At 42.5% G+C, this 24669-nt stretch overlaps 1 protein-coding gene across 2 annotated transcripts in view; it reads left to right on the forward strand.

The window, feature by feature from the left end:
• The first annotated feature begins 920 nt into the window (after window positions 1-920).
• Window positions 921-24669, forward strand: part of apobec2a (apolipoprotein B mRNA editing enzyme, catalytic polypeptide-like 2a) — a 71603-nt gene continuing 47854 nt past the window's right edge. The window contains exons 1-2 of one of the 2 annotated variants that reach the window (XM_075461935.1): window positions 921-1297; window positions 2226-2412. In XM_075461935.1, coding sequence (XP_075318050.1) covers window positions 2237-2412 — 176 coding nt within the window. In that variant the 5' untranslated portion in view covers window positions 921-1297; window positions 2226-2236. Of the gene's footprint in view, window positions 1298-2039; window positions 2413-24669 lie in introns of those variants that run through there. The other variant, XM_075461934.1, reaches the window with a different exon arrangement.

A 24669-nucleotide genomic window follows, 5' to 3' on the forward strand; every position in this document is an offset into this window, starting at 1 on the left:
AACATAGAAAACAATGAAAAATCAGACAACCAGCTGCTACACCTGTAAAAACAAAACTGAAGACAATCCACGGCTTTTGTGGGGAATCCAGCCTTAGAGGCACCAGGAGCACCTGGAAGCAGACAAGCAGAGAACAAACACACAAACAAACAAGCAGCAGCAGCAATCACATACAACACAACTGTGGATACAGATGACCTCGAACCACAGGACAACACAACAACTGATTAGTGAGCATGCTACTGGGCTAATGAATGTGTGTGTGTGTGTGTGTGTGTGTGTGTGTGTGTGTGTGTGTGTGTGTGTGTGCATGTGTGCATGAACATGCAATACACATAGGTGGTCCCACATAATAACCATGCTTAAATATCAGTGTATAGGGCCACAATCCACCGTACGCCATGTTTCAGTAGGAAATCCACACAAGTCTTTGTACATGAGGCCCCTGGTCTGTTTATCCTCCCTTAACATACCTCTCTAGCCTGAATAGTAGATAGTTTTCATTAGTTTTGATATTTTATTGTCTTATATTGCTCTGTTGTTTTAGTTGTAAATTTTATTGATATGGAAATTACTTTTTTAAATTATTTCTTTTCAAGGTTTTTTGGATACTAGTGCCCTTTATCCAACAGTGGGTAATGCCATGTCTGTGAGTTTTTGTCGTGTTTTTAGTTCCTGTTTAGTTTTGCCATGTTTCAGGTTTCTCTCATGTTTGTGTTTTCATGTTCAGGTCTTGTCTTTAGTTTTTCCATGTTCCCATAGTTTCTGTTGCCCTGCCATCACCTTCACTCACAACACTCACTCAAACTGTGTTTTTTCTCCACAGCTGCACTCACTCACCAATCACTCCCTCAGTACTTAGTTTCCAGGTTTCCCATGTACCAGTGCCAGATCCTCCCCGTCTCCCATGATAGTCACTGTCATTCATGAGTCCATGCCGTGCCACGTAACTCATGTCAAAGTCAGGTTTGTCCTTTTGTTTACACAGTTATAGTCAGGTTTTGTTTTGTCAGGTTTTTTCATAGTAAGTTTAGTTTTAGTATTCCAGCTCAGCCGCGCCTTGTGTTGAATTATTTTTTGGAATAAATCAAGTTTTGTTTGGGAATATCTACATCCGTATCCTATATGCACGCCACGCATCTCATCCAACGTGACAGGTAGACGGGAAAGTGGCCAGAGACGGTGGAGGAAAACATGAAGCAAAGCACCCCTGGCCAGGACTTTAACCTGGACTGGTTGCGTTGAGGAATTACAGCCTCTGTAAATAGGACATCTGCTCAACCAGTCAAACTATACGGTAGCCCTTTAAACTTTATTGTTTATAAGTTGTGCCTAATGAAAAAAATTTACCTTCTGATCCTTTTAATGAGAATACAGAATGTAAACTCGTAATGCCCAACTGGAACCTGTACTAACCACATTATCCACTCCGGTATCTTGTCACTTACAAGCCATATTTAGCATTTTTGGACATTAATTTTTTTGCAAATAAAGTTTGTGCCTTTTGGCTGTGTGTAGTAGTTAATATCACTTGTAGACTTTTTCAAAGTGCAGATCACATATAGTATACCAATGTCTACAACCCCTCCCCCAACCTGACACAGTCTCCCTCAGATTCTTTAAATAGACCTGCCTGATCTGTAAACTGCAGCTGTTTGTGTGCTTCTGTTTGACCCAAATGAACCTTTAAAGGTTGGAGCCAACATTGATATTTATAGAACGAACAGCTGATAGAAAAGATTTTAATCTGAGTTCATATACAATATGTTTTAAAATGTACAAATTTGCTAATATGTGCTTAAAGTCAACCTCCGTCTTTAGGTGGCCCCAAAACATTTGCATGATTTTTTTTAAAATGATTTCTTTACAAAGATTTCCCTGATCATACCAGGTAGATTTACCCAATAAAGCATCCAGCAGATTAATGACCAATTATGGATTCGTCTAACTAAATATTGTATTACTAGCTGTATTACATGAAGAAAAACTCTTCTCCTTTTACTTGCTCTCTCATTGGCTGCTCTTCTTCTGCTCACCCCTGCTCTCTCTGCCATCCCTTTTCCCTCACTGAATGCTTCTGCTTATGTTTAGTCATTTCTGCCACAGATCAGCTGTCCTTGACATCTGTCTTTATGCACTATCTTTTTTTAATCATTTCAAATTATTCAATAGATTTTTTTAAAGACTAATTCTCTAGAGTTCTTTTTTCCTTATGGCTGACAAAGATCGTGTACTCATGAAAAGAAGGCAAAAAGAAGCTGAGGAAGTGACAGAGGAAATGAAGAATGAAGGAGATGAGGCAGGAGATAATGGAGAGGCTGGATCTGCCACCAACGGCACTGTGGCTAATGGTCAGAATGACGATTTTCAAGTTGAGCCAATCGAACTTCCTCCATTTGAAATCATCACAGGGTAGGTCCCTATCATCAGATTCATGGAACAGCTGAATAGAGCAAAGGCTGTACATAACAGTGAAGTCATTATGATTAGACAGCACATGTTTTTTTTATTTACACAGTCTATCTTTTTAAGATCGTGTCTTTCCTCTGAATAGGTTTATCTGGTCATGACAGTAAGTGGGTAATGATCCCACATTGTAAAATACAATCATCTATACTTAGAGAAAGCATCCAAACCAAGTGCTTTTAAAAATCTAATCTTAAAAGAGATTTAACGTTGAATTAAAAATGATTCAGTATAATATGCTCAAAACTTAGTTTAAGTAAAACAAAAAGAAAATAACAGAAACATTGTGGAGTACTCTTTAGTTTAGAACAGCTCACTCAAAAATACCATTTCAAAAAGCTAACAGTATGTATGTTATGTTGGACTAACAATTGTGACACTAACTGCAACTTAAAAAGCTCCAGGTTCATTATGAGACTTACAAAGAAAAGCTATGTGTGTTCAACCAGACTTTGCGTAGAACAAGGGAGAGTTATTTTTCTGAAATCATCAAAAACTGCAGTAACAACTCTCGTGTCCTGTTTGCTACAGTAAACAGATTAACAAACCCTCCAGTTTCACTGCCTTTAGAACTCATTTCTACATCCAAGTGTAATGAGTTTGCAATATTCTTTAATGACAAAGTTCAAGGCATTAAAAATGCAATAATTTCCACAACACAAATAACTACTCTGCAGCCAGCTAGACACCTAGAGCTGACACATTTCACACCTGTTACTGACAAAACAGTCGAAGAGACCATCTGCAGTCTGAGTTCATCAACGTGCTGCCTTGATGAGTTGCCCACTAGATTCCTAAAGTCTGTGCTGAGCAGTTTGTTACCACAACTTGCTCATCTAGTCAACATCTCACTCCAGACTGGAACATTTCCAAAGGCCTTAAAAACTGCTGTCATTAAGCCTCTTCTAAAGAAGAGCAATCTTGATGCCACAGTACTGAACAACTACCGGCCCATATCAAACCTGCCATTCTTAGGCAAAGTCCTAGAAAAAGTTGTATACCAACAGCTTAGTGACTTTCTCCTGTCTAACAATGCTTTTGATACTTTCCAATCAGGCTTTAGGCCCCACCACAGCACTGAGACAGCTCTGATCAAGGTGACAAATGGCATCCGCCTGAACACAGATGCAAGTAGAGTCACAGTCTTAGTTCTGCTAGACCTGAGTGCTGCCTTTGACACAGTTGACCATGCGATCTTATTACAGAGGTTAGAAGACTGGGTGGGAATCTCTGGTCGTGCTTTAAACTGGTTCAAGTCCTATCTGGAGGACAGGAAATATTTTGTTGAAATTGGTAACCGTGTCTCAGACCAAATGGCTATGACCAGTGGGGTTCCCCAGGGGTCAATCCTGGGACCTGTATTGTTCAATCTGTACATGCTTCCACTAGGCCAGCTAATACGCAGCTATAATGTGTCCTACCACAATTATGCAGATGACACTCAGATCTACGTGTCACTGACGGCAGGAGAACACGGGCCTGTACATACACTGTGTCGCTGCATGGAACAGATCAGTGTGTGGATGCAAAACAATTTCCTCCAGCTAAACTCAGACAAAACTGAAATCATTGTCTGTGGCCCACAGAAACAAAGAGAAAGTGTTATCAGTCACCTTGAGACTCTCTCTCTAAAACCTAACTATCAAGTTAGAAATCTCGGGGTAATATTGGACTCAGACCTGAACTTTAACAGCCACATTAAATCTGTAACATCAGCAGCTTTTTACCATCTAAAAAACATTGCCAGAATCAAAGGAATAGTGTTTAAACCAGACTTAGAGAGTCTGATCCATGCGTTAGTCTCCAGCAGGTTAGACTGCTGTAACGGCCTGCTCTCTGGGCTCTAAACGAGCTGTAAGACAGCTGCAGTACATCCAGAACACTGCTGCTCGAGTCCTGACTAGAACCAGGAAATACCACCATATTAGTCCAGTGCTCAGGTCTCTGCACTGGCTTCCTGTCGCTCAGAGAATAGACTTTAAAACAGCTCTGCTTGTGTACAAGTCTCTTCACGGTCAAGCGCCAAAGTACATCTCTGACATGTTAAAGCCACATGAACCAACTCGGGCTCTGAGAACCTCAGGGAGGGGTCTCCTGCTGGTGCCCAGAGTCAGGACTAAACAAGGTGAGGCTGCGTTTCAGTTTGATGCTCCTAAAATCTGGAACAGTCTTCCAGAAGATGTGAGACAGGCCTCAACTCTGACAATGTTTAAATCCAGGCTGAAAACAGTTCTATTTAGCTGTGCATATGACACCTGAAAGTATTTTATCTGCACTCTTCACTTTTTAATTAATTAATGATTATTTTAATGGGTTTTAAATTTCTTTCTTTTTTAATTTCTTTCTTTTATTTTTTTTATTCCTTTTTAATGGTTTTATTGCCTTCTTGTGATTTTATGTAGCTGTAAAGCACTTTGAATTGCCCTGTGTATGAATTGTGCTCTATAAATAAAATTGCCTTGCCTTGCCTTGCCTTAAAATGTACAATTTGTACTGATTTAATGGCTCCAGCCATGCAATCTGTTTCCCTATAAAAGATCAAGATGTAACTCATGTAAGTCCAGCCTGTAAAATGTCTGTTAAACATAAACGAATAATAGGTTTATTTGTCAAAATGAATTACATCTACACAAAATCAAAATCAAGGTGGAGACACAGTTAAAAATATGTTTATGTGTTTTTTCTTTATTTGTCTTTCTTCAACAACAACGGATGTTCTCCTTTAACATTCTCATTAACATGATTAACAGTGAACCTCCTGAACCAATTTAAAGCAAAGCTAAATTGAACGCCTCTTTGATTCCAGGGGTGCTTAATTGAAACTGTGTAGGTGGTAGGAGATGCTTTCATGTGCCATTGTTTTGTTTTTTTTACAATCAAAGGACAAGGTTGCTTCATACAAGTGGACACTGGTTTTAGTCATTACACTTAAAAAGGCAAAAACACAAATTCATATCAGGTTAATCAATGCAAAATGCTAGTTTAAAATGAGATTGTTTTGGTTTAACAGAGTATTTAAAAAACAGCACAGCTTTTGACAACTTGGCATACATTTTTTTCTTTAAACCACCATTTAAACAACTTAGAAAATAAGGCCAACTGAATCATGCAGCACCTAACCAACAGGTAGAACAACTACAACAACAAAAAGAAACAACCAGATACTAGCTAATTATATCTTTTTACAAACTGAAAAAAAAGTAGACATAGGTTTTTTCAATGTTGTTTCTTTTTTCTTTACTGTGAAAAAATTAAAATTACCTTCAGAACAGCATTTTAAAACACATTATACTCCAACTCAATGCAAAAAAGCTGATTTCTTAGAAATGCAGAGTATAGGACTCGGATTGTGTCTTCTTTGGCTTTCTCCCTTGTCATTTTATGTGATGTGTCTGTTCAACTGTTCATCATCACACACAGCAAGTCCATGCTGTTAGATGTGTAGGTATGATGAAGGTGACCAGCTGAAGGTCAAATTGAGCATCAGATGGAAGAAAAAAGGCACACAATGAGGACTGGCGAGTTAGAGTCAGAATTAGTTATAAACCTTGTAGCTCCATGTTAGACTGTATCTAATGCATGTAAAAATTGTAAAAAAAAAAAAAAAAAAAAAGAAATGTAACATTGCATTAAGTTTTTGTACTATTTGCTGGATATGAGGCATTAACGGTGAATAATCTTCTATTACAATGACAAGGTATTTATAATGAGATAGAGGTTAAATAACAAAACCCTGAGAAGTGTTAATAGAGGGACTATTCAATTACTAACATAAACATACAAATTTCAAACCAACATTTTTTTATTGAACTGCATTGAAGTCAGGATGGGCTGCACAGTGTTTGTATGTGTAGGTTCTCTCTGGGCACTTCGACTTCCTCCCACTGCCCAAAATTGGTGGGTTGATTGGTGTCTCTAAATTTACTCTCGGGGTGAATTTAAGAGTGCATGGTTGTTTATCTCGTTTGTCTCTGTGTTGCCCTGTGATGGACTGGCGATCTGTCCAGGATATACCCTGCCTCTCGTCCAGTGATAGGTGGGATAGGCTCCAGCCCCCCTGTGACCCTGAGTTGGATTAAGCGGTGATAGAAAATACAAAGATGGTCAAGTCAGAACCTGATCAAGTGAGTCCAAAAACATGCATGTTAGGTTGACAGGTGACTCTAAACGGAGCCTAGGAGTGAGTGTGAGCGTGCATAGTTATTTGTCTCTCCGTTGGTCCTGTAATGTGCAAACAACCCATCCAGGGTTTTCCCTGCCTCTTTTTTTTTTTTTTGGTGGATGCAGAGACCCTGAATAAAGCGTCTATGGAAAATTGATATTATATACTTCCTGCTTCTGAAGAGTGCAGACGTGTCTCTGCTTCCTCCTGCTGCTTATTGCTTTATTCACTTTTAAATCATTATACTTCTTTCCACAAGTCTTGGATATCATTTATTCTTTTATTCTTTTTCTTTTAATTGTATATTTGTAAACAGTATTAGCCCTCCTGTTTACAAAGAGAATCGGACAGAACAATGTCTCCTAACCCTGCAGTATCAGTGAGCTGCACACAGTGTGAGCTACTCTTTGCGAAGGTAACACAGCTCGAGAAGAGGATTGAAACGCTGCAAGACATTCGTAACAACGAGGAATTTATTGACTCTATTATAGCTCCTGTGCAGGCTGTGGAGCCTTCATGTGCCAAAGGACTAACTCAGATCTTTCTACACGGGATCACAGCTGATATGGAATCTCACACTGCAGACCTGGCTGACACACTTCCCTGGATGTGTCCAAATGACACTGGAATATCTGGTGAAGCTTCCAAACCGGACGGTCCGACTGATATCTCCCACTGGAACAGTGTTGGTGCCAAACCCAAATCATCAACCCCAGCCAGGATCTGGTCTCATGTTGTCTGTCGCAGAGGTAAACCCAGCACCAAACCTAAACCTCCAGCACTCACTCCGCCACCTGAAGTTCCATTGCATAATAGATACAATCCGTTGACTCAAAATAGAATGTGTGATGATGAATGTAACCCAAACATGAAGACAAACAAGAGAAATGGCCCCAAACCTCAGCCAAGGGCTAACCAGATCATCAGGAGAAGCCCAAATCCCACAACCAAGGTGAGGACTACAGAAGCGATCTACACCTCCACACAAAAAGGAATAGACACCATTCTAATCGGGGACTCTATAACACAGCATGTCAGAATGGCAAAGACGGAAAATATAACTTTTTCTGATACATCAGTCAGGGAACTGAGAGATATTTTGCCGACCATTCTGTCTACTCATCCAGATGACACGAGGATCATTGTCCACACAGGGTCTTCTGATATTCTGAGAAGGAAGACTGGCTCTGAGATCCTGAAGAAGGATTTTTCTCTGCTGTTTGAGAGACTGTGTCACTATGCAGCACACCGGGTCTCCATTTCTGGCCCCATTCCTACTGTGGGTAAAGGAATTGAACTTTTCAGCAGACTTCTTGGCCTAAACACATGGTTGTCAAATGCATGCATCGCCCATGGGATTAAGTTCATTGATAACTTTAATATCTTTTGGAACTGTAAGGAGCGTTTCAGACCTGATGGCGTGCATCCCAATCGAACTGGATGCAGATTACTTGGTGCACACTTACGTCATGCTGTTGGGACGGCAAACCCAAACATGACTGTACAGATTAGACTGAAGGACACAGCAGCGAGGCAAACAACCCCCAGCCCGCCCCCCTCACCAGACCCTTTACTCCACATCACCCAAGGTCTCAAAAGGACGTCTCTATCCCAGCCAGGACTCCAGCGACCACCATCAACCGAGAAACGCAGGGCACCCCCTCACTCCTCTTACATCATCTGTCCTGGCAGAGCAGGGCACAGGGGGATGTGCAGGATGTTCAAGGAGCAGCAGAACATCCAGAGTTCAGAACAAAGATACCATGCCCTGATGTGTTCAGGGTCCCTGCTATAGTAGTCCTACTACTGACAGCTGTTCTGAGAACAAGCTGGGACCCAATAGGATTCCTGTATTAGTTAGTAAAAGAAGGAATCGCAAACAGTCAGTCTGCTGGGTGAATCTATCTAACTGTTAACGGTACCACGTACAACTCAGAATACAACAGAGACCGGTGTAAACTCCACAAAGCTAGCCTTACTTAATATTAGATCTCTGTCCAATAAGTCACTGTTAGTTAATGACTTCATAATTTCACACAATTTAGTCAGTCAGTCACAGAATAGATTTTAAAAGCCTGCTGATGGTTTATAAATCCCAGAAGGGTTTAGGCCCAAAATACATCTGTGATCTGTTCAGAGAATATAAACCTATCAGAGCTCTTAGATCCAAGGACATCCAAGGAAGAAGTCTCCCATCACTAGCCTGAACGATTACCGTCCGGTGGCCCTCACTCCGGTAATCATGAAGTGCTTCGAGAGACTGGTCCTTCAGCACATCACGGACTACCTCCCCCCAGACCTCGACCCCCATCAGTTCGCATACCAGGCGAACAGATCCACAGAGGATGCCATCGCCGTAGCTCTCCACTCTGCACTAAACCACCTGGAGCAGCAGCAGAGCTATGTTCGGATGCTCTTTGTGGATTACAGTTCTGCCTTTAACACTATAATCCCGGACAGACTCACCACAAAACTGGAAACCCTTGGCCTCCCCCCTTTCACATGTGCCTGGATTAAGCACTTTTTGTCTGACCGACCCCAGACTGTGCGACTGGGGCCCCACCTCTCATCCACCCGCACACTGAGCATTGGCTCCCCACAGGGCTGTGTGCTCAGCCCCCTCCTCTACTGCCTCTACACCCACGACTGCAGACCGGCCCACAAGGACAACCTTATCGTTAAGTTTGCTGACGATACTACGGTGATCGGTCTCATCTCCAGGGGTGATGAGGCTGCTTACAGGGAGGAGGTCCTGATGCTGGCAGAGTGGTGCTCAGAGAACAACCTTTCTCTGAACACCAAGAAAACCAGAGAGGTCATCATCGACTTCAGGAGGCACAGCACTGATACAGCCCCCCTTCACATCAACGGCGAGCGCGTGGAACAGGTCCACACGTTCAAGTACCTCTGCGTCCTCATCTCTGACAACATTTCCTGGTCAGAGAACATCACAGCCATCATCAAGAAGGCTCGGCAGCGGCTACACTTCCTGAGAGTTCTCAGGAAGCACAACCTCAACTCCAACCTGCTGCTGACCTTCTACCGCTCATCCATTGAGAGCCTGCTGACATACTGTATCACAGTATGGTTCGGCAGCTCCACATCGGCTGCCCTCTCCCCTCCCTGATGGACATTTACACCTCCCGCTGCCTCAGCAGGGCCAAGGCAATCTCCAAAGACAGCTCCCACCCTGGCTCTGCCCTGTTTGACCTGTTGCCCTCAGGGCGGCACTACAGGTGCATCAGGACAAGGACAAGCAGATTTAAAAACAGCTTTTTCCCCAAAGCCATAACCAGTCTAAACTCTGACACTCACTGATCATCCCTTGGACAATCCCAATTCTTGTGCAATATTCAAATTATGACCAGACTCTGTTGTGTGCAATACATCCACATACTTGAACCTACTAACACCTTATTTTATTTTATTTCATATGTTACCACTAACACCATATTTGATTCTATTTATTTTAGTACCGTAAAAAACTGTGCACCTTACATCCTCCCTTTTTTTACATTACTTATATATTTTTATATTTTATATTTTTTATATTTGCACTCTTTGCACTGTTTTTGGTGGCTTTGAATTTCGTTATACCACGTATGATGACAATAAAGGCATTCTGATTCTGGGCTATAGAGCAGTTTGCCCCCCGCTGTATGGAGACACACCCACCTGGCCTTCAGCTCAGTGCGCTCCACAACAGCACGGGTGCTTTGATGCGTATATGTGTGCAGTCTATTGCTCCGATTATGTTTGGCAGTCCAGCCACAGCATGAAAGTTCCTCTTAATTTGTACCTGTTGGACAGTGGTGTATAGATAGATAGATAGATAGATAGATAGATAAATACTTTATTAATCCCAATTTGGGAAATTGTTTTGTTGCAGCAGCATACAGTAAAGATATGAAAACAATTAAAGTAGTAAAAACAAGCAAATAGAATAGAATAAATAAAATAAATATAAAATAAAATAAAATAAATAAAAATAGTGAATAAACATTCGCTATGTACAAATCTACAGTATTTTTTATTTTTTTTTTGTTATTGTTATTGTTTTTTAGGAGAGACTTCAAGCTTATTGAGGTTGAAGTTCTCTTCCAGCCAGAGGGGAGGTGTTAACGATGGTGATGGCTGCTGGTAGGAAGGATTTCCTGAATCGGTCCTTGTGACAGCGGAGCTGGATGAGCCTGTTGGAAGAGGAGCTCCGCTGTCCAACCAGCAGCTGGTGGAGAGGATGGGTGGGGTTTCCATGATGGATAACAGTTTGTTCAGTGTCCTCCTCTCCACCACAGATTCAAATGAGTCCAGTTTGCAGCCAATGACAGAATCAGCCTTCTTAATGAGTTTATTAAGTCTGCTGGTGTCACCGGCTCTGATGCTGTTCCCCCAGCAGACCACAGCGAAGAAGAGTGCACTGGCAACAACAGACTGATAGAACATCTCCAACATCTTGCTGCACACGTTGAAGGATCTCAGCTTCCTCAGAAAATAGAGTCGGCTCATCCCCTTCTTGTAGACAGCATCGGTGTTGGTCCTCCAGTTCAGTCCGTTGTCCAGGTGCACTCCCAGGTACTTGTAGTCCTCCACCACTGCAACGTCCTCTCCCAGAAGGCACAGAGGCTTTGGAGCTGTCCTCCTCCTTCTGAAGTCAATGACCATCTCTCTGGTCTTTGCCACATTAAGAAGCAGGTGATCTCTGCCAGACCAATCCACAAAATCCTCTACCAGCGCTCTGTACTCCCCCTCCTGTCCATCCCTTATACACCCAACAACTGCAGAGTCATCTGAAAACTTCTGCAAGTGGCATGACTCTGAGGCGCCGTTTACACATACCCGGGTATTTTGAAAAACGCATATTTTCTAACCTTCGTTTTCAAAAAAAAACCCGTGCACACAGCCCCGTTTTTTAAAAAAACCCCGTCTACATTGATCCGGAGAAATACGCTATCAGGAGCTGTTAAATTACGCCAAGCCTGACGGTGGCAATGTTAGAACAATGAGAATTCCACACAAGCCAATCAGAAGCCTAATAGAGAACCGCTGACAGGCAACTTTCTTCACAACATCAACAGAAGCGCGCATGTGAGTACTCTCACCCTGGATGTGCGGGCGTAGCAGTTCTGCTAGGGAAAGGAGTGAAAATCGTGACATCCTGAAATTTTCCCTCCATTCCTCCGGGACAACAAAGCCATTTTCAAAATTTTCCCACCATAAAGCAGTCCGTCCGGGTCTAATCCAGAATCGCCGTCGCTGGCGGTGGTATGGCCGGGCTCTGTCTGCCAACAGAAGCTCCGCAATTGTTGCCCTCCGCGCCGTAATGCGCCTTTGTTGTTCAATACTTTGTAGGAGTGTAATTTTCAAAATCACACAAGCGAGTATAGCTCTCAACAAAATAAATGCTGCTAGTACCTCCATGCTTGCCAGATAAACAATGAATGGCGTTATCCTGCCACTATGGTGGATAGGGGCGGGGCTCTGTACTATGACGACAACTCCGCATTCCATTCTGAAAACTCCGTTTTCGTCTTTCAACCAGTTTACACACAAACGCTAAACGGAGTTTTTAAAAAATCTCCACTTTTGCCGGAGTTTTTTTTTAGCTTCGTTTTCGGAGGAAAAAACTCCGTTTGTGTGTAAACGAAAGGCACAAACGAAGGGAAAGGTCTTCGTTTTTCAAAATACCCGGGTATGTGTAAACGGCACCTGAGTTGTATTTAAAGTCTGTGGTGTACAAGGTAAACAGGAAAGGAGACAGCACAGTCCCCTGAGGAGCTCCTGTACTGCCAACCACCACATCAGACAGAACACCGCCCAGCCGGACATACTGTGGTCTGTCTGTCAGGTAGTTGGCAATACAGGAGATGATGGATGTGTCGACCCCCATGACCTGCAGTTTGTCACTCAGTAGACCTGGCCGGATCGTGCTGAATGCACTCGAAAAATAAAAAAATGTGATTCTCAAAGTGCAACCCGATCCATCCAGGTACGAGTGAGCACGCTACAGCAGGTAAACAACAGCATCATCCACCCCCAGGTGAGGCTGGGAGGCAAACTGTAGAGGGTCAAGGGAAGAAGCCACCTGCGGTCTGAGATGCGTCAAGACCAGTCTCTCCAGCACCTTCATCACATGAGATGTGAGAGCTACTGATCGGTAATCATTGAGTCCAGAAGGAGTCGTCTTCTTCGGGACAGGAACCACACAGGACGTCTTCCACAGTGCTGGGATCCTCTCTAGGTACAGGCTCAGGTTAAACAGGTGCTGGAACACCACAGACAGCTGGCTGGCACAGGTCCTCAGAACTCTTGGGCTGATGCCATCAGGTCCTGCAGCCTTGCCAAGGTGGAGTCTCTCCAGCTGTCTCTTCACCTGGCCAGTACTCACAGTCAGGTGGGGAGGGGGGTTGATGCCTCAGTGGGGTAAAAGCAACCGGGGGTGAGGTGTTAAAGTCCAATGCACTCAGCAGGGGGGTTGAGGAGGAGTGGAGGACAAAGGCATTGAGAGCAGTCGGGGGTTGATGTCCACAAGATGTGTGTGTGGGGGGGGGGGGAGGTGTGAAGTGGAGGAGACAGCTGAGGGTGGGGAGCTGAACCTATTGAAGAAGGTGTTCAGCTCGTTGGCCCTCTCCAGGGTGCCCACAGTCTGTCTGCCTTTCACCTTGAAGCCGGTTATGTCTTTCTATTGGATGGGATGGGAATGTGATGTACCATGGGTGATAAACTGATGAGAGCTTTGATGACCAAGGGGAGCGCACGGCTCACAGAGGACTGGGACACCCCCGATCTGTCTCCAATCTCCCTCTGAAAGGTTCCAGTGGCCAAAAATCCAAGGGTGGTGAGGACCTGGACGTGTGGTGGAACTGGGTTTGATCGGCGTTTTTCTCTCTGGAATTGTGGCTCCAGCAAGCTGCAGATTTGCAGTAGCAGAGTCCTTGGCAATCTTAATCGCGATGTCAGCCATTCGTCTGTCTCCGCATGGACATCTACACGCTCTCTTCAAGAGCCTGACGCGCTAAGGCATCCAAAAGTAGCAAGTCAGCCGCTGGTTACGCTTCCCATTGACCTTGTTATATAAAGAGTCAAATTAACCTTCAATTAGTGCATAATTTAAGTTAAACAGAATAATGTCAGCATCATTATGGGGTATAATGTATATATTTATTTATGTTTAGGCTTCAAAGTAATTAAATATACAATCCATTAGTCAAGCAAACTTGATTGAAATAATAGCGGACTATTTTAGGAAACTCCTACGACAGGTCTGGATCACTCGTAAATTCTATTCTTACCTGAAAGAAAACGTAAAATAGGACAAGATTGGTGAATGCGCAAATTCTCTTAAATCACTCGTACGCACGACTTAAAGGTGGGGTGATGTTTTCTGGAGCATTTTTTATCATATTGTCTGAAAACCTCCTCACGACCCCATTGCATCCACTAAAATAGAATGTTTGGGAAAAAAACTAAATCTTTTAGTCCATTGTAGAGGGTGTAGCAAGAGGAAATGTCTGACCAATAGAAGTAATGATGAGGGTTACTTCTATTGGATTCTGACACGCCAATCAACGCCAATAAATCCCCTTATTTGTTTAAACCTTTTAGTTAGATTTAACAGGAGTTCATTTCGTTTTATCCTAATAGGTTGCAACCTTAAGTTTCATTTAGTTTTAGTTAAACTATTGGTTAGTTAACTTCTATTTTGTTGTTTAAGTTCAAGTATTCTCTTATTTCAAGTTCTTTTCAAGTTTAAGGCAAGGAGAGGCAATTTTATTTATAGAGCACAATTCATACACAGGGCAATTCAAAGTGCTTCACAGCTACATAAAATCACAAGAAGGCAATAAAATCATTAAAAAGAAATAAAAAAGAAAATAAAGAAAATGAAAACCCATTAAAATAATCAGTAATTAATTAAAAAGCAAAGAGTGCAGATAAAATACTTTCAGGTGTCATATGCACAGCTAAATAGAACTGTTTTCAGCCTGGATTTAAACATAGTCAGAGTTGAGGCCTGTCTCACATCTTCTGGAAGACTGTTCCAGATGTTAGGGGCATAAAACTGAAACGCAGCCTCACCTTGTTTAGTCCTGACTCTGGGCACCAGCAGGAGACCCCTCCCTGAGGTTCTCAGAGTCCCAGTTGGTTCATATGGCTCTAACATGTCAGAGATGTACTTTGGCGCTTGACCATGAAGAGACTTGTACACAAGCAGAGCTGTTTTAAAGTCTATTCTCTGAGCGACAGGAAGCCAGTGCAGAGACCTGAGCACTGGACTAATATGGTGGTATTTCCTGGTTCTAGTCAGGACTCGAGCAGCAGCGTTCTGGATGTACTGCAGCTGTCTTACAGCCCGTTTAGAGCCCAGTGAGCAGGCCGTTACAGCAGTCTAACCTGCTGGAGACAAACGCATGGATCAGTCTCTCTAAGTCTGGTTTAGACACTATTCCTTTGATTCTGCCAATGTTTTTTAGATAGTAAAAAGCTGCTGATGTTACAGATTTAATGTGGCTGTTAAAGTTCAGGTCTGAGTCCAATATTACCCCGAGATTTCTAACTTGATAGTTAGGTTTTAGAGAGAGAGTCTCAAGGTGACTGATAACACTTTCTTTTGGGCCACAGACAATGATTTCAGTTTTGTCTGAGTTTAGCTGGAGGAAATTGTTTTGCATCCACACACTGATCTGTTCCATGCAGCGACACAGTGTATCTACAGGCCCGTGTTCTCCTGCCGTCAGTGACACGTAGATCTGAGTGTCATCTGCATAGTTGTGGTAGGACACATTATAGCTGCGTATTAGCTGGCCTAGTGGAAGCATGTACAGATTGAACAATACGGATCCCAGGATTGACCCCTGGGGAACCCCACAGGTCATAGCCATTTGGTCTGAGACACAGTTACCAATTTCAACAAAATATTTCCTGTCCTCCAGATAGGACTTGAACCAGTTTAAAGCACGACCAGAGATTCCCACCCAGTCTTCTAACCTCTGTAATAAGGTCGCATGGTCAACTGTGTCAAAGGCAGCACTCAGGTCCAGCAGAACTAAGACTGAGACTTTACTTGCATCTGTGTTCAGGCGGATGTCATTTGTCACCTTGATCAGAGCTGTCTCAGTGCTGTGGTGGGGCCTAAAGCCTGATTGGAAAGTATCAAAAGCATTGTTAGACAGGAGAAAGTCACTAAGCTGTTGGTATACAACTTTTTCTAGGACTTTGCCTAAGAATGGCAGGTTTGATATGGGCCGGTAGTTGTTCAGTACTGTGGCATCAAGATTGCTCTTCTTTAGAAGAGGCTTATTGACAGCAGTTTTTAAGGCCTTTGGAAATGTTCCAGTCTGGAGTGAGATGTTGACTAGATGAGCAAGTTGTGGTAACAAACTGCTCAGCACAGACTTTAGGAATCTAGTGGGCAACTCATCAAGGCAGCACGTTGATGAACTTAGACTGCAGATGGTCTCTTCTTAATACTGGTACCTTTGAATTTCAACCATACCTTTGTTCTTTGGTTGTTTTTACAACAAACAATCAGTTGTACTGTAAAAATACCTTTCAGAATATAGTCATATATGGTTGTTAAAAATAAGATTTCAAAAACATACAAAGCTCAAAATAATCCAGCAAAAGACTGAACAATCCGTTAACCACAGAATAAAAGTATTTTCCTGTTGAGTCAACTTAACCTTTGTGCCAGAATTAGTAGTCCTGGGGTCCGTTTCAATTCTTTTTTTATTTTTTATTTATATAGCGCCAAATACAACAAATGTCATCTCAAGGCACTTAGATAGTAAGTCCAATTCAAGCCAATTGGAATTCAATTAATTAATGATAATCATAATTCATAAAATAATCCAATTCGTTCATATAGAGCCAATTGAAAAACAATTTCCTAGCTAAGAAAACCAACAGATTGCACTGAAAACTTTTTGTTTTTCGGTCCAATCTCCCGGCCTGAGCGTGCCTGAGGCGACTGTGGAGAGAAACGACTCCCTTTTAACAGGAAGAAACCTCTGGCAGAACCAGAACCAGGAAGGGTGGCCATCCGCCTCGACCAGCTGGGGTTTGAGAAGACAGAAAGGGGGGGGGGGGGCACTGTAACACCATTCAAAGGATATCTGTTGGAACAGGGAAACACAAGTTAATGACCACAATAGTGTCACATATACATAAAGAGAATAAAGTGAGGAAAGGTGTGACAGATGAGGCCCCCCAGCAGTCTAGGCCTATAGCAGCTTAACTATGGGATGTTTCAGGATTACCTGAGCCATTCCTATTCAAGGTAAACACAAGAAACTTGTGCTAACGAAAAAATAAATAAATAAATAAAGGACCAGACTCAGTGAGTAATTCCCTATACTCCCTATATAGATCTGCTCCTCACACCACAACAACCATCTTTTTACAGCCACAAGCTACCTCAGCCTCTCACCAACTGCACACCAGTCACAGCGGGGTGGGGATGCAAACCCTGGTTTGGGTAGGGGGAGAAATAAAAGAGGTAAGATAAGCGGGAATGGGATTCAAACCCTGGTTCGGGTAGGGGGTAATGAAAGTATAGAGGGTGCCAGAGGTGGAGGCAGAACAAGACACACTAGCAGACACACTATCAGATTCAACAGACAAACTCACCTAAACAGTCCTATAATCACTAAAAATACCAGCAAAAACAAAGCCATACAACTCACTCTCACCAACTGCACACCAGTCACAGCGGGGTGGGGATGCAAACCCTGGTTCGGGTAGGGGGAGAAATAAAAGAGGTAAGATAAGCGGGAATGGGATTCAAACCCTGGTTCGGGCAGGGGGTAATGAAAGTATAGAGGGTGCCAGAGGTGGAGGCAGAACAAGACACACTAGCAGACACACTATCAGATTCAACAGACCTAACTATAAGCTTTATAAAAAAGGAAAGTTTTAAGCCTGGTCTTAAAAGTGGAAAGGGTGTCTGCTTCCCGGACATTTACTGGCAGCTTATTCCACAATAGAGGGGCCTGATAACTGAAGGCTCTGCCTCCCATTCTACTTTTAGAAACTCTGGGAACCTCAAGTAAACCTGCAGTTTGGGAACGAAGTGCTCTGTTAGGAAAATATCTTACAATGATGGAGCTCGGTCATTAAGATTCTCATATGTAAGGAGAAGAATCTTAAATTCTATTCTGAATTTAACAGGGAGCCAATGAAGAGAAGCTAAAACTGGAGAAATATGATCTCTCCTGTTAGTTCTCATCAGAACTCTGGCTCCAGCATTTTGGATCAACTGAAGGCTTTTCAGAGAATATGTGGGACAGCCCAATAATAAAGAATTACAGTAATCCAATCTTGAAGTAACAAATGCATGGACTAGTTTTTCTGCATCACTCTGAGACAAGATGTTCCTGATTTTAACAATATTACGAAGATGAAAGAAGGCAGTCCTAGAAACCTGTTTTATATGCGAGTCAAATGATAAGTTCTTGTCAAAAATAACTCCAAGGTTCCTCACTGTAGAACTAGAAGCCAAGGAAATACCATCTAGAGTAACTATATAGCTAGACAATTTCTCCCTGAAACGCTCAGGTCCAAAGATAACGACTTCAGTTTTGTCTGAATTTAGAAGCAGACAGTTCTGAGTCATCCAGGTCTTTATGTCTTTAATACATGCTTGTAATCTGACCAACCTATTGGGTTCATCTGGTTTTATAGATAAGTACAGCTGAGTATCATCAGCATAGCAATGGAAATTTATGCCATGCTGTCTAATAATGTTACCTAATGGAAGCATGTATAAAGTGAAAAGAATCGGTCCAAGCACAGAACCCTGGGGAACTCCATGACTTACTCTGGTGTGTGAGGAAGATTCTTCATTTACAAGAACAAACTGAAATCTATCAGATAAATATGACTTAAACCAGCCTAATGCAGTTCCTTTAATCCCAATAACATGTTCAAGTCTCTGTAATAAGATACTGTGATCGACCGTATCAAATGCAGCACTGAGATCCAACAGGACAAGCACAGACACAAGTCCGCTATCAGAGGCTAAGAGGAGATCATTGGTAACTTTCAGCAGTGCAGTTTCTGTGCTATGATGCACTCTGAATCCTGACTGAAACTCTTCAAACAGATTATTTCTGTGTAAGTGATCACAAAGCTGAGCTGCAACTATTTTTTCAAGAACTTTAGACATAAAAGGGAGATTGGATATAGGTCTATAATGAGCCAACACTTCTGAATCAAGAGTAGGTTTTTTAAGTAAAGGTTTAATTACAGCAACCTTAAAAGTCTGAGGTACATATCCTGTCAACAAAGACAGATTGATCAAATCCAATATGGAAGTGTCAATTAATGGGAAAACCTCCTTGAACAGTCTGGTTGGGATTGGGTCTAAAACACAAAGCAGGTTCAACAAACTCTGAGTTGATCTACTCTGAGCTAGAAAACTCTGAGTTTCCGGTTCCAGAAACGCTGATTCAAGTGAGTTTAATCAACTCTGAGTAGTTTCACCTTGAGTTCAGCACGTGCACCACAACTTTAAAAAGCCAGCATCAATGGAGCTCCGGTTCGACTAGTTGCCATGGCAACAGGGAAGAGGAGGGCTATGTTTTTCACTAACCTGGAATTGGAAATCTTAATGCGCACATACGGCGAGTTTCAATACGTTTTTAGAAAGACGTACAACACCGCTGCAGCTGCAAAAGCGGAACTTTAAATGTAGTCCTTTGCAATCACAATAATATTACAGGGAAAACTGCTTGAATGGTAGCCCATTCATTTATTTCATTTAGGTGCAATCCCACAGGGGAGAAGCGCACTTGGCAGCAGTTTAAGATGAAATATAAAAACATTGTTCAAACAGGTGAGACCTCAGCATGGAGGTACCTCATTTTGATCATGTTTTACACTGTAAAGCAAATATTAAGTGGCTATTTGACTGTGCAGTTGTTTTATCCCCAACATAATGCTGTTCTCACCCACATAAATGTCTTCTCATCTATATCATGTTCTGTTAAATACTTAAGCCTATTTAAACTAACACAGACTTCTACTGAGCCAACAGAAAGAAGGCAGATGCCCGTAAAACGGGTGCTGCCCAGCACCGCCACCTCTGACGGAAGGCCAGTGGCTGAGGGAATCCCTGGAGGGAATCCACCCCCAAGACACAAGTGCCTTTATAAAATATAATAGGCCTATATATATCTTTTTTAAGCCTATTCATACAAATATTTATTTGTCTTTTTTTCTTTTATCCCAACAAAATTCTGATGGTGCCGCTCAAAAAGATAATTGTCTGGAAATGCTAAAACATCTATGCGCGGTCTGATAACCATCTCCCGATGAATATTATATTAATAATTCTCTGTGCAGTAATGCTGCTCCTTCATCCACGGGATCGTTGTCAAAAGGACATGTTGGTGGAAAAAGTCGCCTCCTGCTGTGCCTGATGGACTTATAGAAGTAGAAGAACTCGCTCTGCTGAATGAATGAATGAGGAAATCAAATGGCTGAAATAGGGCGGAGACAGAGAGTAAAACCTGGTCCTGACCAGGTTAGGTTCATAGAGTCTGTTACTATGGTAACTGACCGAGAGCTTAAGTTAGCTCTCTTTGTGAAACAGGCTAGAGTTACCCCTCTTTCTCTGGGTTGAGTTAACTCCCTTTATGAAAACTCAGAGTTTCCCTCATTTCAGGGTTAATAAACTCAGAGTTTTCACTAAACCTGCTTTGTGAAACGGACCTCTGTTCTTATCCTGAATCCACTGGGTTTTTTGTTGGAAAATGTAGATAAATCCTACCAGATCAGATGTAAACTAGGCAACATCCGGCAGAGGGCATATCGCTCCTGGCTCACACACAGTTCACACAAGGTCCCTTGGGTGGCGCGCCATCTTGGATCGAGCACGTTCTTCAAATCTTCAAAATCGCTTTTAATATAAACAGTTCTTCATCCAAATCAAAGGAATAGTGTCTAAAGCAGACTTAGAGAGACTGATCCATGCGTTAGTCTCCAGCAGGTTAGACTGCTGTAACGGCCTGCTCACTGGGCTCTCTAAACGGGCTGTAAGACAGCTGCAGTACATCCAGAACGCTGCTGCTCGAGTCCTGACCAGAACCAGGAAATACGACCATATAAGTCCAGTGCTCAGGTCTCTGCACTGGCTTCCTGTCGCTCAGAGAATAGACTTTAAAACAGCTCTGCTTGTGTACAAGTCTCTTCATGGTCAAGCGCCAAAGTACATCTCTGACATGTTAGAGCCATATGAACCAACTCGGGCTCTGAGAATCTCAGGGAGGGGTCTCCTGCTGGTGCCCAGAGTCAGGACTAAACAAGGTGAGGCTGCGTTTCAGTTTTATGCTCCTAAAATCTGGAACGGTCTTCCAGAAGATGTGAGACAGGCCTCAACTCTGACGATGTTTAAATCCAGGCTGAAAACAGTTCTATTTAGCTGTGCATATGACACCTGAAAGTATTTTATCTGCACTCTTTGCTTTTAAATTAATTAATTAATGATTATTTTTAATGGGTTTTTTCATTTTTTTTTAAATTTTTATTGGGGCCTGCCATAGCATTGCATGGCAAGGCACCTATTACTATTCCGTTGGCAAATGTCTATGGGATTTAACATTGAAAATGTGTCTCTTTATGTATACATATATTTATAGGCTATATTTATTCTTCCGTCCACATTAATCCCAACATCCCAACAATATATATATCAAAACGACCGGCTTGATGAGTTTTCGCGGGCTATTACTTTTATTGAAGATTGGAGTTACCATGGCGACGTAATAAGCAAAAAACAGCCCCCCAAAGCCCCCCTAGGAATAAACAGGGGGATGACCTGGAAAAATCATTAAAAAAAACAAAATTTTGAGCAGTTACTGTGTCATCATGCATTAACCTAGAAATGCCATTCAAATGTCAGTTTGTAGATACGTCCGTGCTGTGTTCAGAAGTGAAGACGCCATGTCGATACCTGCTACGGATTTCCCACAGCATGCCTCCAAGCGACCCAAAGTTTTGGCCAAAATCTGCAAAATTTGAATTTTTAGAGCACAACTGCCATTTCATTAGCGTGTGGGAAGAGCAAAAGTTCTGACCTCAGATTCATTTTCGAATCGCCCTCACGCCTACAAATATCGCTCCAATGCCATTATCTACTGTCATAATATAGGCACGCATGTTGGGATTCATAAAATGTTTTCATATTTCATCTAGGGCTGACCGTTTGCTCTCAGAGCCCCTCAGAGCAAAGTGATGTCGGGGCTCAAAGACCTCAAATCCCCATTTTAATTCATCCAATTCTCAGAATCTCAGCAGCTCCTGCAGCCCTTCTTTCTCTCATCCGTGCTTTCATTGTGAATGTGCTACAGATCTGAAACGCGGGAATATTGAAGTCCAAAGGCGTCCCTCGCTCATTCTGCGAGAATCTTTTCCATAGCTCTTACGGTTTCCGAATGGGAAGCATCTGTTCGTAGAGGTTTTTTGGCTCTGAGAAGCCTGAGTCTCATATAATTAGTGTAGCAGCAGCTGGGGCAGCTTAACTGTCAGTTAATTGAGGGAGATTAATTACCATAGAAACAAGGCTATTAGTGGCCCAGCCAGTCCTTTGAAGTTTCAACAGCACAATTAATCGCTTTAAAGGGACAGTTCGCCTCTTTAAAGGGACAGTTCACCGCTTTAAATTTTTACATTTAAACGGCTTTGATGCCGTTTAGGCTTGAAATCTTCTTCTTTGGGCCTTGCGAACCATTCCTGAGCAGCCGTGATTGGTTGAGCGATACGCACACTTTGGCAGGCCCCTTCTAAATTTCTTCAGAAATTTTCTAGTTATTATTATTATTTTTAATTTTTTTAAAACATTTTTTTAATGATTTTATTGCCTTCTTGTGATATTGTGTAGCTGTGAAGCACTTTGAATTGCCTTGTGTACGAATTGTGCTCTATAAATAAAATTGCCTTGCCTTGTTACCCTGTAAAGGCTCTAGCATGGTTGCCGCGTCTGCTAGAGCGAGCAGTGTTAATGACGTCACGATTTCGTGCCCGCAATATATAGTGGCGCAAATTGATGCGCTAGTCGTTGCAATTTTCTCCGTCACAGAGGTGTCGCTGCTACGTGAAAGTTACCGCTACTCTACAACCACGAAAGTGGAGAAGAAAACATTGAAGAGCAGGAATACTGTCATTAATTATACTGCTGCAGTATTCGGATAGTTTTAATTTTTCAATTCAGTTAAAGAGGTGAAGGTCTGAAGCCCCCGGCATCACCACTTGGAGTCTCTGCCCTCTTCTTTGCCTTCACGTATCTGTCCTGTAGCTTCTTCCACACATTCTTACAGAACTCTCCCTCTTTCCCCAAAGTTCTGCCAATCTCTGTCCACCAGTTTTGGGAGTTGACATGGTCCCTGTGCTGTTTCACTGCAGTGTCGTACAGGTGCTGTACAAACGCACTTCCTGACTGAGCCTGGTCTCACAACGGTCCATCCGGTTTGTCGTTCTCGGCGCAGCCAAGTTACAAAAATCGACTGCACGACAACGTGCTGCACCGTCTTTTCAAGGCAAGCGCCAGGCCTGAAACGTCATTTTGACGTCACGGTCCGCCACCGCCGTGACAGACGCGTCAACTGTAACTCCAGCTTAACAGTCCTAGAAAAAGTTGTATACCAGCAGCTTAGTGACTTTCTCCTGTCTAGCAATGCTTTTGATACTTTCCAATCAGGCTTTAGGCCCCACCATAGCACTGAGACAGCTCTGATCAAGGTGACAAATGGCATCCGCCTGAACACAGATGCAAGTAAAGTCACAGTCTTAGTTCTGCTGGACCTGAGTGCTGCCTTTGACACAGTTGACCATGCGATCTTATTACAGAGGTTAGAAGACTGGGTGGGAATCTCTGCTCGTGCTTTAAACTGGTTCAAGTCCTATCTGGAGGACAGGAAATATTTTGTTGAAATTGGTAACTGTGTCTCAGACCAAATGGCTATGACCTGTGGGGTTCCCCAGGGGTCAATCCTGGAACCCCTAGTGTTCAATTTGTACATGCTTCCATTAGGCCAGCTAATACGCAGCTATAATGTGTCCTACCACAACTATGCAGATGACACTCAGATCTACGTGTCACTGACGGCAGGAGAACACGGGCCTGTAGATACACTGTGTCGCTGCATGGAACAGATCAGTGTGTGGATGCAAAACTATTTTCTCCAGCTAAACTCAGACAAAACTGAAATCATTGTCTGTGGCCCAGAGAAACAAAGAGAAAGTGTTATCAGTCACCCTGAGACTAATTCATTAATTAATGATTATTTTGATGTTTTATGGAATGATTTTATTTGCTGTAAAGCACTCTGAATTGCCTTGCGTACGAATTGTGCTCTACAAATAAACTTGCCTTGCCTTGTCTTAATGTCACATATACAGTTGTGGTCAGAAGTTTACATACATTACATCTATTGATAGATGGCATTGAAGTTCTATGTTGCATTGACATTAAATCCTGGAAAAAGAACGGTTCAAATAAATCATTAAAAGTCCCAAATTAATATGATATTCATACTAGGGATGCACCGATCCGCTTTTTCACCTCCGATACTGATATCTGAGGTTTAGTATCAGCCAATACCGATACAGAAAAACAGCGCGGGATTGTGGTAACAAACGGTAAGTTTCAATGGGCCTCATGCAAGAACATTTTCGTATTTTTATTCTAAATTTCTCTTACTTTTTTCGTAAGAAGGTCTCGTAAGAACACGCCACGTCAGATTCAACAAACACTCTTATCTTCGGAAAAAGTGTGTAAACGACCTGCGTAAATGATGAATGCCACTCGTGCGTATCTAAGTTCACGTGCACGAGGATAGTAGATTTGCATACTCCACGCCCAAAATGATACCATATTAGGCAGTGCTTCCTCGCTCCTGTGCCAGGAAGTGTTGAGTGTTGAGTCATGAGAATGACATCAAGGAGCAAAAAGAACAATTTTAGTATGGAGCTAAATTTGTCTCAATAATATTTGTATATACGCAGAAGGGGATCCACAAATATGTCTTGATTTGCATGTGTGTTTT

Source organism: Odontesthes bonariensis, chromosome 3 (assembly GCF_027942865.1).
Source record: "Odontesthes bonariensis isolate fOdoBon6 chromosome 3, fOdoBon6.hap1, whole genome shotgun sequence".
Lineage (NCBI taxonomy): Eukaryota > Metazoa > Chordata > Actinopteri > Atheriniformes > Atherinopsidae > Odontesthes > Odontesthes bonariensis.